Genomic DNA, 13,613 nt, shown 5'->3' on the forward strand with positions numbered 1-13,613 from the left:
TATATTCAAATGCGGACAGCTCTTTACTCATGGAAAAGCTCAATAGGCAAAAAAAAAGGTCTTTTAATGCATTGCATACTAGAGGGAGATCCCAACAAAAGGGCAACTCTAACAACAAAGCACGCAATAGAAAAAATGTAGAATGCCATGTTGGGTGTAAAGCCCCTTTAGGTGTAAACTCTAATTTATCCCATGCCCTTTCCTTGTACCCTAACATATAAATACATTTTTATTCTTTGTGTGCTGTGCAACACGCTGGTAGACTCTTATTCGATCCTCTCAGCTCTCGGCTCTATCCCTGCTCATTCCGGTGAGCACTCTAGCTCAACAAACTGGTATCAGAGTATTGGTTACAGCGTTTGTGCTTCCCAAGAATGTCACAGGTCGCGGGACAGGATCTAGTCGACAAGTGTGTCAGGTCGCAGGACTGACAGCAGTCGACAAACAACACTCGACACGTGAGGCAGACCAAGATAGCGTGGAGCAGACGGAGTTGAGGTGAAAGCGACCAGCACAGGCCGCATGGCTCTGGCGCGCCAGCGGGCGACTAGATTTTACGGGCCCACCATCCAACGGGACCAACGCGGCGGCCAGGCAGACTTCGCGATATGGGTCGACCAGTCTGGGTGGAGGCATTCGGCAACATCGTCCGCGATCTAACGGACGTCACGTGTCAAGTCAACGGTCCCAGGATTGACTGGCGTACATTATACATCAGCAGCTGCCAGCCATGGCAGACGAGCGACCAGCCAACAATTCGTATTTTTTTGTGTTGTGGAGTGGCTTATTTTTAAGCCCTCCTTCGTGTGTGCAAGCACGGTCTTCAAACTAGTGCATTCTTATGCCCCGAAATTTGGGGGCTTTCCCAAATTTAATGTTGGTCATACATAACAAGACGATCTGACCAGGAAATTGCAGAAATTGCACACATTGGTTCTAAAATTTTGGGCCTTTTCTCATTTCAATGAAATTTTGCTTAGCAAAGTCAAATTTGTTGACATTGGTGCACATTTGACCTGAGAAGATTTTGGCAAATTTTGCTAATTTTTCCTGTTTTATGGTCTCGGGCTCATGCTTTAATACAATTGCTGCAGATTTGTCAGTAAAATTTCGGGACTTTTGCTGAAATTTGAGAATTTTGGCAAGAGTGATATCTGAAATGTACATTGGAAACATTGCTAATGTAATCTTGGTGCAGTAAGCAGTGAGATTCATCTCCCACTTGTGAAATTTTCAAGAAATAGCAGAGAATCTTGGTTTCTTTTGTGCATCATAAGTACTTGGTCACATACGTATGCAGCACATATGTTGGGCAGCTCCCATTGAGTTGATGTATTGCAAAATAGTCATTTTGCAGCAATCTTAGTGATCATTTGCAAAAAACTAGGTTTGTTGCAGATGTACTTTTGGTGATACTACTGAAGAGGGAGTCACCTGGCAATATGCTGAGATTTCAGCTATACTACTGAAAGTCATCCATTCTACTGCTGTACATGTACTTGGACTAAACCTTGCTCTCATTGATTGAAAATTTGGGCTAATATTAACTGAATATTCAACTCATTGTTCGCTGTCATAAATTGCAGTATTGATCTTCGGGTCGGATGCCAAGAAGCATGTCCACAAATCTAGCAGGTCTCCTTCACGTAAGGGGAGGGGGCCTTGGAGTTAACTCAATTGGCTGATCACCCTATTGTGGCCTTTAAGGCACTAGAAAAGATGATTGGCAATAGACTTTGCCCTATTCTTCCAGACATCATTCACGATACTCAAACAAGGTTCATCCAAGATAGGAATATCATAGACAATATCTTTACCTTCTTCAAGGCTACATAATGGATCCAAGAGAGTAGCCAAAGGTTGGAGAGCTTATCCTAGACTTCGAGAAGGCCTATGACAGGTTCGATTGGGACTTCCTAGAGTGTACCTTGGTGTGGTTAGGCTTCCCTCAATAGTGGATAAACAGTCAATCTAGCAAGGCTGCCCCCTAGATTCTTACACCTTCCTGCTATTTGTGGAGACGATATCTTACTTATTTTGCTCAAGGTTTAGCGGCCTGCAGGGCCTCAAGTTACCAGTGTGGGCTAAGACAGAGTTGTTGGATTCAGAGTACACAGACAATACGACTCTCTGTTGAGGATGGTGAGGTGATGCTAAAGAGAGAGTGAGCCTAGCACTGGAGATGTTCTGCACAACAGAGTGCAAAAATCAACTAGCAAAAGTCACGTGGTTTTTTCATTGATCCCAATTCTAGCAACTAATGGGGCATCCATTTGGGGTTCAAATGGGTGAGCAGACTATCAGGTACCCTGGGTTCCAGGTGGCACTTGACATCATAGCAGCCCAACACTTTGTCCCCATGCTTGACTCCATTCACCAGAAGCTGACCTACTGAAGCACGATCTGCCTTTCCCTTTTAGCCAGGGCCCTAGTGGTCAACCAAGTTATTTTGGTGACGACTTGGTATATTGCTTCCTACTAATGTTTCCCTCCATGTCTTGCTTAGCTATACCACCTAGTTCGGAACTTCTTTTGGTCCGACTCAAACAAGTCCAAGGATTTCTGTGCTAAGGTAGTTTGGGAGACCATCGTCCACCGTCCCCCAAAGGCAGTCTTGGGGATCATTAATTCCGAGTACCAGAGTCAGGCCTTGCTGGGCAAGCTAGTGATCCAAGGGTTCACTTCAAGTGAGCAGACATGAAAGGTCCTCCTTTGGGAGGGCTATCAAGAGTGCAAACCTCGTCTAGGCAGGGAGTGGAGACCATCTCTAAGATATATCTTCACTACAACACCAACTACACTACGAAGATCATCTTTTCTCCACAGCCTGTTACAGGTCTGGTAGAGCTTGTGTAAGGCCCTTGAGGAGTGGGCCCCAAATATGCCAAGAGAAGACTGACAGACAGCCAGTCATCTAGAACCCACAGATCTGAGATCACGACAGGATGCAGCTCAAAAAGTGCAGTCACATCAAGTAGGCTGGCTAGGATTCAGGGGGCTAGCCTTGCCCGTTCTCTCAGGGTATGAAGCGACATTTATAACGGCACAGACCTATAGGTTCCAAACACCCAGCAGGAAGTCAGAGATGTGTGGAGGCCAGAAGGCGGGAGATTGAAAAGTGTGTAAAGTTGAAGGGGCGAGCAGACACTTGTAGCTGGACAGCCCGTGGGCAACAAGCAAAGCACTGGAGGCAGGACAAGCAAAATGGAGGGTGGAGGGTTTTGACCAGGCAGACAGCCAGCTACGCAGTGAGGTGACAGCCAGGCAGGAGGTGTTCATGCAAAGGACAATGTATTAACAGTGATCCAGGCTAACTAGCTGTATGATGCTCAGCTTTCCTCTTCCTTTCCAGTTCTGATCCCTAATGAAGTAATATTAATATATAATTCAGATCATTATATCATTTTTATGCAAACACAAGGTTCTTCATATTTCAATGCCTAAGGCCCTAAAGTAATATAGACCAAGACCGCAATGAACCCTTAACTCGCCAGTGAGTAGTACATTACTAAAACAGTCACAAAGTCTCAATGTATAGTATCCTCTCAAAAGATCAATACAATTTAAGCAATCAATCCCAAGGGCCTACATGCACATAGACAAACTTATGATAGTGCCATAAAGTTAATCTACTTGTTTATTCTGCGGATTTAGCCCACACTCCAAATCACATCAAAACTGATTAGTTAACTGATTTCAGCCTACATACACTTGTAGTACTAACATCATAGATGCGTAAGCCTAGATGTATCTTTTTCTGGACAGGATAAAGAGAGTACAAGATCTGAGCATAGAAAACCATTAACAGAACTAAGCCCAAATTTTTCATTCTGCATGGCACAAACAACTATGTATATACTATGCCACTGGCATTCTCAAATGGAGAAGTAATACCTTCAAATCATCTTCAAATGAACGAAGTGGCAATCCAGATTTTGCAGCCTCGGAAGCACTAAAGCTTGACCTAACAAGCATGATCCAAGAGCATCCATCAGAAGAGAGATTCAAAAGGGTAATAGAGGGGGAAACAGCTTTACAGAGATGTATAAGTGTAAAGGGGGAGGGGGCAACAATTTAAGGATTGTTCAATACTAAAACACAAATTGGCCAACATGCATAACTGAGAGTATCCTCGGTAGACTGGATCTTAGAAGGGAGAGGGGCCATATTTTGTAAGGTATAGTCCATACATAGGTGCTAGGTAGGGGCTTGTTTCACATATTTGACGCGCACAGCCTACAGGCAGCATCTTCTCCTGACTACTAGTCAATCCCATAGAAGAGTATCCTGATCACGTCCATCACTAGCAAAAATGTACATGCTGATCTAAGATGCAATGGCAAATGCAGCTGCTGCACTGTTTGTCAATTCTATCACACTTGATGCATTTAACCACATAAAACTGAAAGAAAATACAGAAAATTTGACATGACAAAGTACTCAGGTGATATATGTCAAGTCTCAGTACAATATATCCTTCTTGCCAAATAATTCAAAACTGAAAAGAGTAACACTTTCCATGGTCTTCATGCTTACTCTTTATAATTTTACATTTTCCACCTTCATCACTTTTGCCTTTTTCATAGACAATGTAAGTAGAAGTGCACTATGTTATGGTTTCCACGATGTTATAAACTACCTCTTGTTCATAGACTATGTAGTGTTTGTGGACCATGTTATGGCTACTATGATGTAGTAAACTTATCTGCTGTTGGACTTCTCCTACCTCTTGAATCAGTCACTTGGTATGCCAACAATCATGCAAAGTATGTCACTTCCATCTACCCCTTTAATGAAGCAAGTAAAATGAGGCAGCCTCTACTTGTCTGGAAATGGGGAAAGGTTTTGGCAAGTTTCTGTCGGCGAGCTTTTAGAATAATGTAAGCTTTTGTGAGAACAGTTTATTGACAAGTTGCCAAGCACAAGCTGGAAAAGCAGGCTGCACAGTGAAAACATAAGCTGCAGCTGATCAGAAACATGGCAAGCAGCTGTTGGTGGGAGTAGACAGGCTGGCAGTGACTGGCAAAGATGTTCAGGGGCTGGTGATATCCTCCTATGCAGGGCAGCAGCATCCAGCAACTGGGCTGCAGGATGGACAGCAGGGCACCTCCGGGCAGCAGGGCAGCACCTCCTCAGGCTGGGTGACAGCTCCTCCAATGGGCATGGGCAGAAAAGGAGTGTGCAATAGCTGTTTGCTATGAAGATAATGATGATGGATAATCAAGGATGAAAGAGATGAGACAATCTGAATGCCTGCAATATGTCATTTTATAGTGAATTTTTGGGCATTTGTCCTACTGAATAAAGATAATGCATTTCTGACAAGCAAATCTTTTTCAAGCCTTTTTAATGAAGTAAAAGTAGCACTTTCGTGTCAATGCATGCCTTTAATTTAAGTGGCTTGCCATTCCACACATGCCATTTTGAGCTCCTTCATGAAGAAACTTCTAGTTCCCATTGGCAAGCCACAATGCGGGTGTTGTGGCATCAATTTGTATGTTCTTTGTTATATGCAGGCCGAGTATCAAGTTGTATGTTCCTTAGCATAGCAGGCTGCCTGGCTTCAACAAATGTTTGCAGAGATGAGGTTCTCTCAGTGGCAAGCTACTCTTTTTCAATATAAAAATCAGAGTGCTCTAGCCAATTGCAAAGAACCTCATGTTTCATGCTGCAAAAAAGCACATCAAGGTTGAACTCCATTATGGTCAGGGGGAGTATCTTGGACGATGAGGTGGAACTGGTGCATTGTCATACAAAGGACAATGTTATTAACATCTTCACAAAGGAACTTCCAGTGCCTCTTATGTCTCATTGCATGCACATTTTTGGCATTCAGCCACTCCCAAGATCTTGTAGGAGATGTTAGCAATCATGATTTATTTAATTTTTTTCTACATGTCATCTCCTATTTGTGAGCCTCAATCTAATTCTGATAGAGACATTTGGAGCTTTGGCACTATCTACATTGATTTTTTCGCTTCAACCTAGAACTTGTTCACCTTGAGAAAAATCTTTCTCAAATTTTTGGAAGAAGGAAAAAATCCTCTTCAAATTTCTAAAAATATAGTTATATTTTTCAATTTTATGTATAAAATACAGTCTCAATAGAGGATACTTCCTTATCAAATGATGGTGAACAGGATTTACTTCCTCTTCCTCAAAATTCTTTTCCTGAACCTTGCTCTCATCTAGACCCAGCACCATGTCCCCTATATTTTCCTGGCATGCCCCACAAGTTTTTGGAGCCCTCTGGGCATTTTAGCATGCAGTTGTCCAGTTTTTGACAGGTCTCACCTGCATTTATTCAGATCAGCCAGATTTAATGGTTCCACCTATGTATAGGCTGCTAGGTTCATTCACCATCACTTATACTCTTTGTCATTAACTTCCTCATTCTTTGTTGCCAGCACTCTTCCTCACATGCTACTTTCCAGTCCTACTCTGTCACTAACATGTCTCTCCAATGCCCGTGCAAGCAGGGGCCATCCCCATCTACTACGAAAGTGAAGGGACTCTTGCTGTTGGTTGCAATCACTCCAAACAGGATATCTATCTCATTTGGAAAAGGAATCAACTCAAGTCTAAGATGTGTCTATATGCTCCCTACCATTGTCTCTTTCATGATCCCCACTCCTCTGAGACCCTAGAGTCTTTGTCTCCAAGAACCATCTGGTAAATCCAGAAAGGCAAACTATTCCTTTACTATAGCAATTAATTCGTGCGCAAGACATCCCCCAAGAAAGTGAGCGCACAATACAGAAGCAAGAAAGAACACATAGTTTGAAGAAGAACACAGAAGATGATGAAGGAAGCAAAAATTCAATCTAAACAAAAGCAAAGGAAACCTGATACAACAGCCCCTGGACGTGTAGTCTCTGCCATGTCAGTGAGGGCTCCGGACTGAAAGGGCAGGTGAGAGAATCTTACAAAGGAGAGATGAGAGAGAAGATGATGATAGGGCTGGAATGATTAAGACAGCAGACTGAATACAAGGCAGCTGCCAGCATTTACTGCTGCCTTGGAATGTGTGTGGCTCAAATGCCTATAAGCCAATTTAGGTGTGAAGCAATTATCATTGATACACATTTACACTGACAATTAGAGTGTTGTGACTATTGTGAGAGAAAATTTTCCATGCTCACACAAAGCACATTGAGGTCTGCTATAACTATGTCAAGGAAAGGCTTCCTGCTAGAAAGATTGCCTTGGTCTATGTGCCTACACTAGACAATGTAGCAAATATGTTTACAAAAGCTCTTTCACAAGAAAAGTTTGAAGTCTTCCGGAAGGCTTTAGGTTTACTCCCTTTTGGGTACTAATCAGTAGACCTTGTATCCATTCACATCGTTCACTCTAGGGGGGGATTGTCACACTTATGTGCTCCTCTCATAGCCATTTGGGTGTGAATATGTTCTAACACAACGGCCGCTTTTTACACTCTTGCTAGGGAGGGATATTTTTCTTGTATGACCACCCACTTGGGCAGTGATGATTTTGCTTTTGTACCTTAGAGATATATTTTGTTAGCTTGCTTTTCATTCAACACTTACCTAATACAAGCTACCATTCCAACTATCTCTACTTTATCAGTCTCCATGTTCTTGCTTCACTTTGTGAGTTTGCACAACACACATCCTTTCTATTCCACCCAATCAACAACTAACAGTGGCCATCCTAAGATCACATCAACGTTGAGAAGAGAGACCACTCTCAAGGAAACTCTTACCTGAAAGTCCTCAATCTGAATTATGGCATCCTCCACTTGCTCTTTGATTCAGAAGCAACACTTCTTTGCTTTGGTCTTTCCCTTGGACACCTTATAGATGGTACTTCTCAACAAACCAGACTTGGATCAATTTCTTGGGCATAACACCATCCATCACTATCCCTTGCACGAGTACAAGATCATGTCAAACCAAGAACGATGAATATACATCCACAAAGGGTGTTAAGTAAATGGTGGACACCATAGCAAAAAAAGGATGAGGCTTCCACTATCCTGACAGTCACTTCGAAATTCATATCCATCCTGTCCATCATGATGGGGCCATACTTGGAATTACACCCCATACATCTTTTGCTGCCACAAATTGGGAATGCAACATCTTGCTGGCCTGATGAATACACACCTTTTGTTGCCTTGAAATTCAGGGATGCTGCATCTTGCTACCTCATCTTGCAAAAACACAGCCTCCTGTTGCTACATCTACTGAAAATGAAGCTTCTTGCTGAACTTGGCTGTACAAAACAGCAGCCTCTGCTGCCACATAGCATCCTATGCCTCATGTGGCTGAATAACCTCCTGTCGCTCCAGAAAGTGGAAATACAGCCAGCGGCTGCTGCCACTTGACGCAAAAATCACTTGCAGTATTGTTCTAATGTGAATGCACCCACCTATGATGTGCATCACCTCAAGATGATGTAGAACTGTTGAACACAGCTGTAACAGCTCAAAATAGCTTGAAATGGCTTCTTGCTAGCAAGACGATACAGACCTGTACCACTACACCCTATTACCAGCAAGCTCTCCTCATCAGATGATGAAAACACAAATAGTGGTTTTCTCTAGCTCTGGTACCATGAAAGAAAGCTTAAATTAGCATACATTCTCCTACACTCACACTTGCTTAATAACAGAAGCAAGAAATTCACAACTCATTGGAGGGCAAATTTTCACTTTATATAATGAGTGATACGCGTATCCATGACTAGTGGGATCATGGATACCAATGCACCAAAAAAATGTAGATGCCCTAGCCAAAAGTGGGTATGACCCAAATGGATCTTCCCAAGTCATCTATAAGTGGGAAAATGAGTCATACATGTATCCATGACTGGTGGGATCATGGATGCCAACGCACCAAAAAAATGTAGATGCCCTAGACAAAAGTGGGTATGACCAAAATGGATCTTCCCAAGTGATCTATAAGTGGGAAAATGACACTTGAGATTCTACTCAAGCTGCCATGCATCCAGAGAAGCCCATGGATGTATTAATAAGGCCTTCAACCTTAGAACATAGACTATGTGAGCCTTAAGAGTACCAAAACTCACAACGCAAATTTTGCATGCTCCGACACATATGAGCATGTGTACGAAAGTTACCTGGGTGAGACACCAAGACCAACTCACAGCATGAATGCACTGAGAGAGCAGGTGCTTAGCCAACAATAAGGGATCTGTGTAGATTGAGGTATTAATAATGTGTGGAGGCCAAAGAGGGGTGCCATTCACGGGCAAAAGGAGGAGAATGTGTGTTTCATTGGGCCAAGTTGTCCATCCTCCATTAGTCTCTGAATTTAAACTTACAACCTGCCAGCTCATCAAGGGAGTTATGCTTTCACAAACAGATATAGGCTTATACACTCTAAAGACTAGAGAAGTTGACAAGAAGAGATCAAATAGTAAGGAAGGTTTCCCCTGCATAGCATTTCTGCAAGTTTAATAAAGTCCCTTTATTGAAATTTGTAAGCTGAACATGCAGGTCTTAGTCTACATCAAAACAAAGAAACCCATGAAAAGCTCAATGAGTTCTCACCCAAAGTTACAATGTTTGAGACATCCAAAACTGAGAAAATAGTCAAGTATATTATATTATGTGTTGATACATGGTAATTCAGAAGATCTTTGGTCTCCAAGATGGCTTTGCCAGCTGTATACTGGCATGTTACATGTACAGCAAGTGCAATCAAAACCTTTATTTCTGTTATGGAAAGTAGCTGCCTAATAGACAGTGCATGCAATCCAAGACAGCAATCAAGGATAGTCTTACTTAAGCCAAACCAACAGATTGAACAGACAAATAGAACTTGTAGTCTGACATGGAATAATCAATATGAAATCAGGATCATTCACATAAACACTACATGCAGACCAGCATGATTCCAATTCTTACCGAGCTTGTTCATAGTCCCAATGCAACTCACATGGGCAAACCACCAATTAACATTGCATAGGCACAGTCACAAATTTCCACAACGATCCTCATCAAGTTTATTATTATGATTCCAGTGCAACTCACATGGGCACACCAACAATCTCTCGAAGAGCATCTGTCCGAAGCTTCTGACCCACATATGAAATAGCAGCACGTGATGCAGGTCCAGTTCCAAGTCCTAACAGCATTCCATCCTTGACAAAGAAATCGACCTGCCAGGTGCAAATGCTCAAGGTTTGACACGTCGAAGGAGAATGGAATGGAAAAAAAAATAGAGAAGGCATTTTCTGATAGATTGCAATCACTTGCAAAGACAGAACACTACAGCACAAGAACAATCACAGTTTTCTAGCTAAACAGTAGACGTTTTCACTTGCAAAGACAGGATTGATCAAAAGTGCAAGCGCAAGGACAATCACAGTCTTCTAGTTTGATAGTTCACATATTCACTTTGCAAAGACACACAAGAAGTTTTAGACAGATTCCCACTATAATTTGCACATTGTGAATTAAGGCACCTGAGGCTAACGGCTCCCTGCTGCCCGCAACCACATCTAACTAGATATGCAGTGCCTCCCAATCAGAAGCTCACGATGTTCAGGACAATAGAGAGACACGAGGGAAAAGAACCCCTCTCTCCCACATAGGAAAATGTCAAAAGTTATTGTGACAGGATTGATGAAAATTTAGAATTGGTGTCTTCTAGTTCGACAAATAACATATTCACTTGCAAAGACAAAGATTGATGGGAATTGCAGCACAAGGACAACCATGGCCTCCTGCTTGGACAGACGAGATATTCACTTGCAAGAACAGATTGCCAAAAATTGCATCGCAAGAGCAATCACAGTCTTGAGGATGAATAGTTGATATTACGAACAAAGACTAGATTACAGTTTGCTTAGCTGCAGCTTCTAATCGGTGATCCAGTGAGGCCATGGGTACAGGGCTGGGCGATCGATAAGAGAACGAGAAGGGCATTGAGCTCGTAATTCCTATGGTGGCAGCAGCAGCTGCCGCCGCCATCGCTGCTATCTTCGTCTCTCTCTCTCCCAGTATTTAAAAGCCGAACTGAGAATGGACCGGTCACTGGACAGTGGATAATCCGGTATATTTTTTGTTTTATTTTATTTGAACAAGGCGATGTAATCACAACGGGCTTGCTAAGAGCTGAGACACACGTAAGTCAATTGACTCCAGCCAGCAAGTATACAAATTGGAGTTTAACTTACATGTGTCCCGCGGTTTTGCATTTTAACCCCGTTAAAAACCGGAGCTACATCGAGTCATTGGAGTACCTCCATATTTAGAGGTACTTCGTCTACTAGCCGAAGCGAATCCACGTGGCAGTATTTTATAAGATGGCTCCTTTTTCCCTTGATTACCTCTGACCTACACAAAAGTTTCTCTCTCCTCCCAATACCTTCCTAGCCCCTACTCTATGCCGATGAGATCCACTCTAGATCAATGTCGATCAGCGCAAGACCATGAGGCCCGAAGTTGTCGTGTGTCGATGAGTAGGTCAATAAACCTGCACATGGCAAGGCTCTTCGTATTCTCGAAAAACCAGGGTTTAATAGAAAACCAGTACTCCCACTACAATCCAAATCAAGCACAGATCGGTAGCATGTCTATGAAGCGATGGTGTTTACCCTACACCCTAAACTTATATCTTGTAATATATAAACATCACACCATCCTCTCTTTATTGTTTTTGCACAACGATATAATGCATGTTTGTTACAAAGCCAAAAGCCAATGAAATTTCAATTTAAATTATTCACACATAAAGATAACATAAAATAAGCTGCCAAAGTATCACTTAGTCTAATAGCTTTCTTTTGTGGCACTTGCTATCAATGACAACAAGGATCCTCATTTCCATGTGCAAGAGCAATGAACCTTTAGCTGAAAATTTGTTATTAGACTTTACAACCTTACATAATATGCTATGTGATGTAACAACACAACACAACATGAACCAAAGAATATATAATGGGCATATTAAAGAATAAAACTAACTACAATAAAGATAAAGAAATGCCTTCGAGGATACCCATATTCAACTACTCTAGCACAATCAAGCAACACCGATAATGGCACTCCCATCATTGCCATCGAGGAGGAATCCTCATTGAGTGCAACCAAGACATTGCATGCTTGTAGATAATGGGGTGCCACATAGTAACACTATACACATCACTCATAAATAATCCCTATAAAAAGGTCTTCAAACCTTCGAACAAATAAAAGACTTTCAATGCATTCAACCATGCATGCAAGAGATCCATGCATTTTAGAAGCTTCTACCAAGGATTAAAATTTATCTTGTATGCACTATAGTAACGAGACACTAGGATCTTCATTTCCTTACAAAACTAAAGGGAAAAATTAAACAAAGGAAGATAAAATGAATCTAGAAAGAACGATAATGTTTGAAATACTTGTGCATGATACACATTGCAAGAAGTATGTAGGACTTCTTTGTACACAGTATTCACAATGGAACCCGCATAATCATCATTCACGTGTCGTAAAATCTAGTCTACCAAAGGACTTCACTCAAGAAAAAGCCACATATATGTATCCATGTGTAAAGAAAAGGTTTTTAAGATAGAGTCCCATTGAAGTCAAGTTTTGGTCTTGAGCCTTGTTAATAGTCATTGCAAATGCAGGTTGATACCAAAACTATCATCGCCTCATTGAAAAGGGAAAGTGCAAGGTTATGAGAATGAATGTGGCTCTTGGAATGAAAACTCTAGCACCAATATTTGTGCATGTAATCATCTTAGCCTCTAAAACCTTGCTACTAAAACCCTTGCATATCAGCCTTGTTTTATTGCATAGCCCTCTTCTAGGATTCAAGTTTCAAAGCAAGATTATAGGTGCATTGGCCTTTAAGATGAGATGACGTCGTTTCTCAACTTATCATTACTCTATGTTTGTACTTTGTCTTTTTTTTTCTTGTTCTCTCCTCACTAGAGGCACATTCCCCTTTAAGTGGGAGGTTGTTGGGGGTAAAGATGCATGTTCCTATGCTGCATGTGTATTCACTATACTTCACTACACTTACAGTACCCGCACACTTGTACACGATAGGTGGTGAGTACCCATCACTATCACTTATTCTTTATTCTTTCAGTGACTAATGAATAAGGGAAAGTCGACACACATTATAACTATTGGAGTTCCCACGTCTCTCTCTCTCTCTCTCTCTCTCTCTCTCTCTCTCTCTCTCTCTCTCTCTCTCTCTCTCTCTCTCTCTCTCTCTCTCTCTCTCTCCATAGCTTGCACCTCCGTTGCTTTTGCTTGCTCTTGCTCCCACTCAAACTTCCCCCTTCAATTGTTTCATGCAATAAATTGAAGCTTTCTTTATCTAGAAATTCTATGTAAACTATTCTATCATGATGATCTACAATGGAAGGTCTAAATGGATCTACAATATCTAGCAAAGCTTCCAAAAATATTTTTCTTAATGTCCATCAAATCAATATGCTTTGTTTGAAAAGCTTAGAGTAACAAAGTAAGGATGGTCATGTGCTAACTATCCTAGTAATATGTAAAACTTATGAGAAGATGGGCTTCCCCTTTGCATGCATAATTCCCATAGCATCTTGATATAATTTATGCATGAACCTTGAATCACCCTTGAAAGAGGAAGGCAGAATAATTCTCT

The 13,613-nt window shown here is 41.7% G+C and overlaps 1 protein-coding gene across 4 annotated transcripts in view; it reads right to left on the reverse strand.

Moving 5' to 3' along the window:
• The window catches only part of LOC148011820 (NagB/RpiA/CoA transferase-like superfamily protein), a 91,003-nt gene extending 79,982 nt beyond the window's left edge, over nt 1–11,021 (reverse strand). For 2 of the 4 annotated variants that reach the window (XM_087670007.1, XM_087670006.1), the window contains exons 1-3: nt 10,832–11,021; nt 10,022–10,149; nt 3,895–3,964 (exon numbers count right to left, since the gene is read on the reverse strand). In XM_087670007.1, coding sequence (XP_087526133.1) covers nt 3,895–3,964; nt 10,022–10,149; nt 10,832–10,963 — 330 coding nt within the window. In that variant the 5' untranslated portion in view covers nt 10,964–11,021. Of the gene's footprint in view, nt 1–3,894; nt 3,965–10,021; nt 10,150–10,455; nt 10,786–10,817 lie in introns of those variants that run through there. The other 2 variants (XM_087670009.1, XM_087670008.1) reach the window with 2 other exon arrangements.
• Between the last annotated feature and the right edge of the window lie 2,592 nt (nt 11,022–13,613).

The sequence above is a fragment of the Lygodium microphyllum genome, chromosome 28 (genome assembly GCF_053477565.2).
Source record: "Lygodium microphyllum isolate KBCC chromosome 28, Lygodium_microphyllum_v1.1.10, whole genome shotgun sequence".
Classification (NCBI taxonomy): Eukaryota; Viridiplantae; Streptophyta; class Polypodiopsida; order Schizaeales; family Lygodiaceae; genus Lygodium; species Lygodium microphyllum.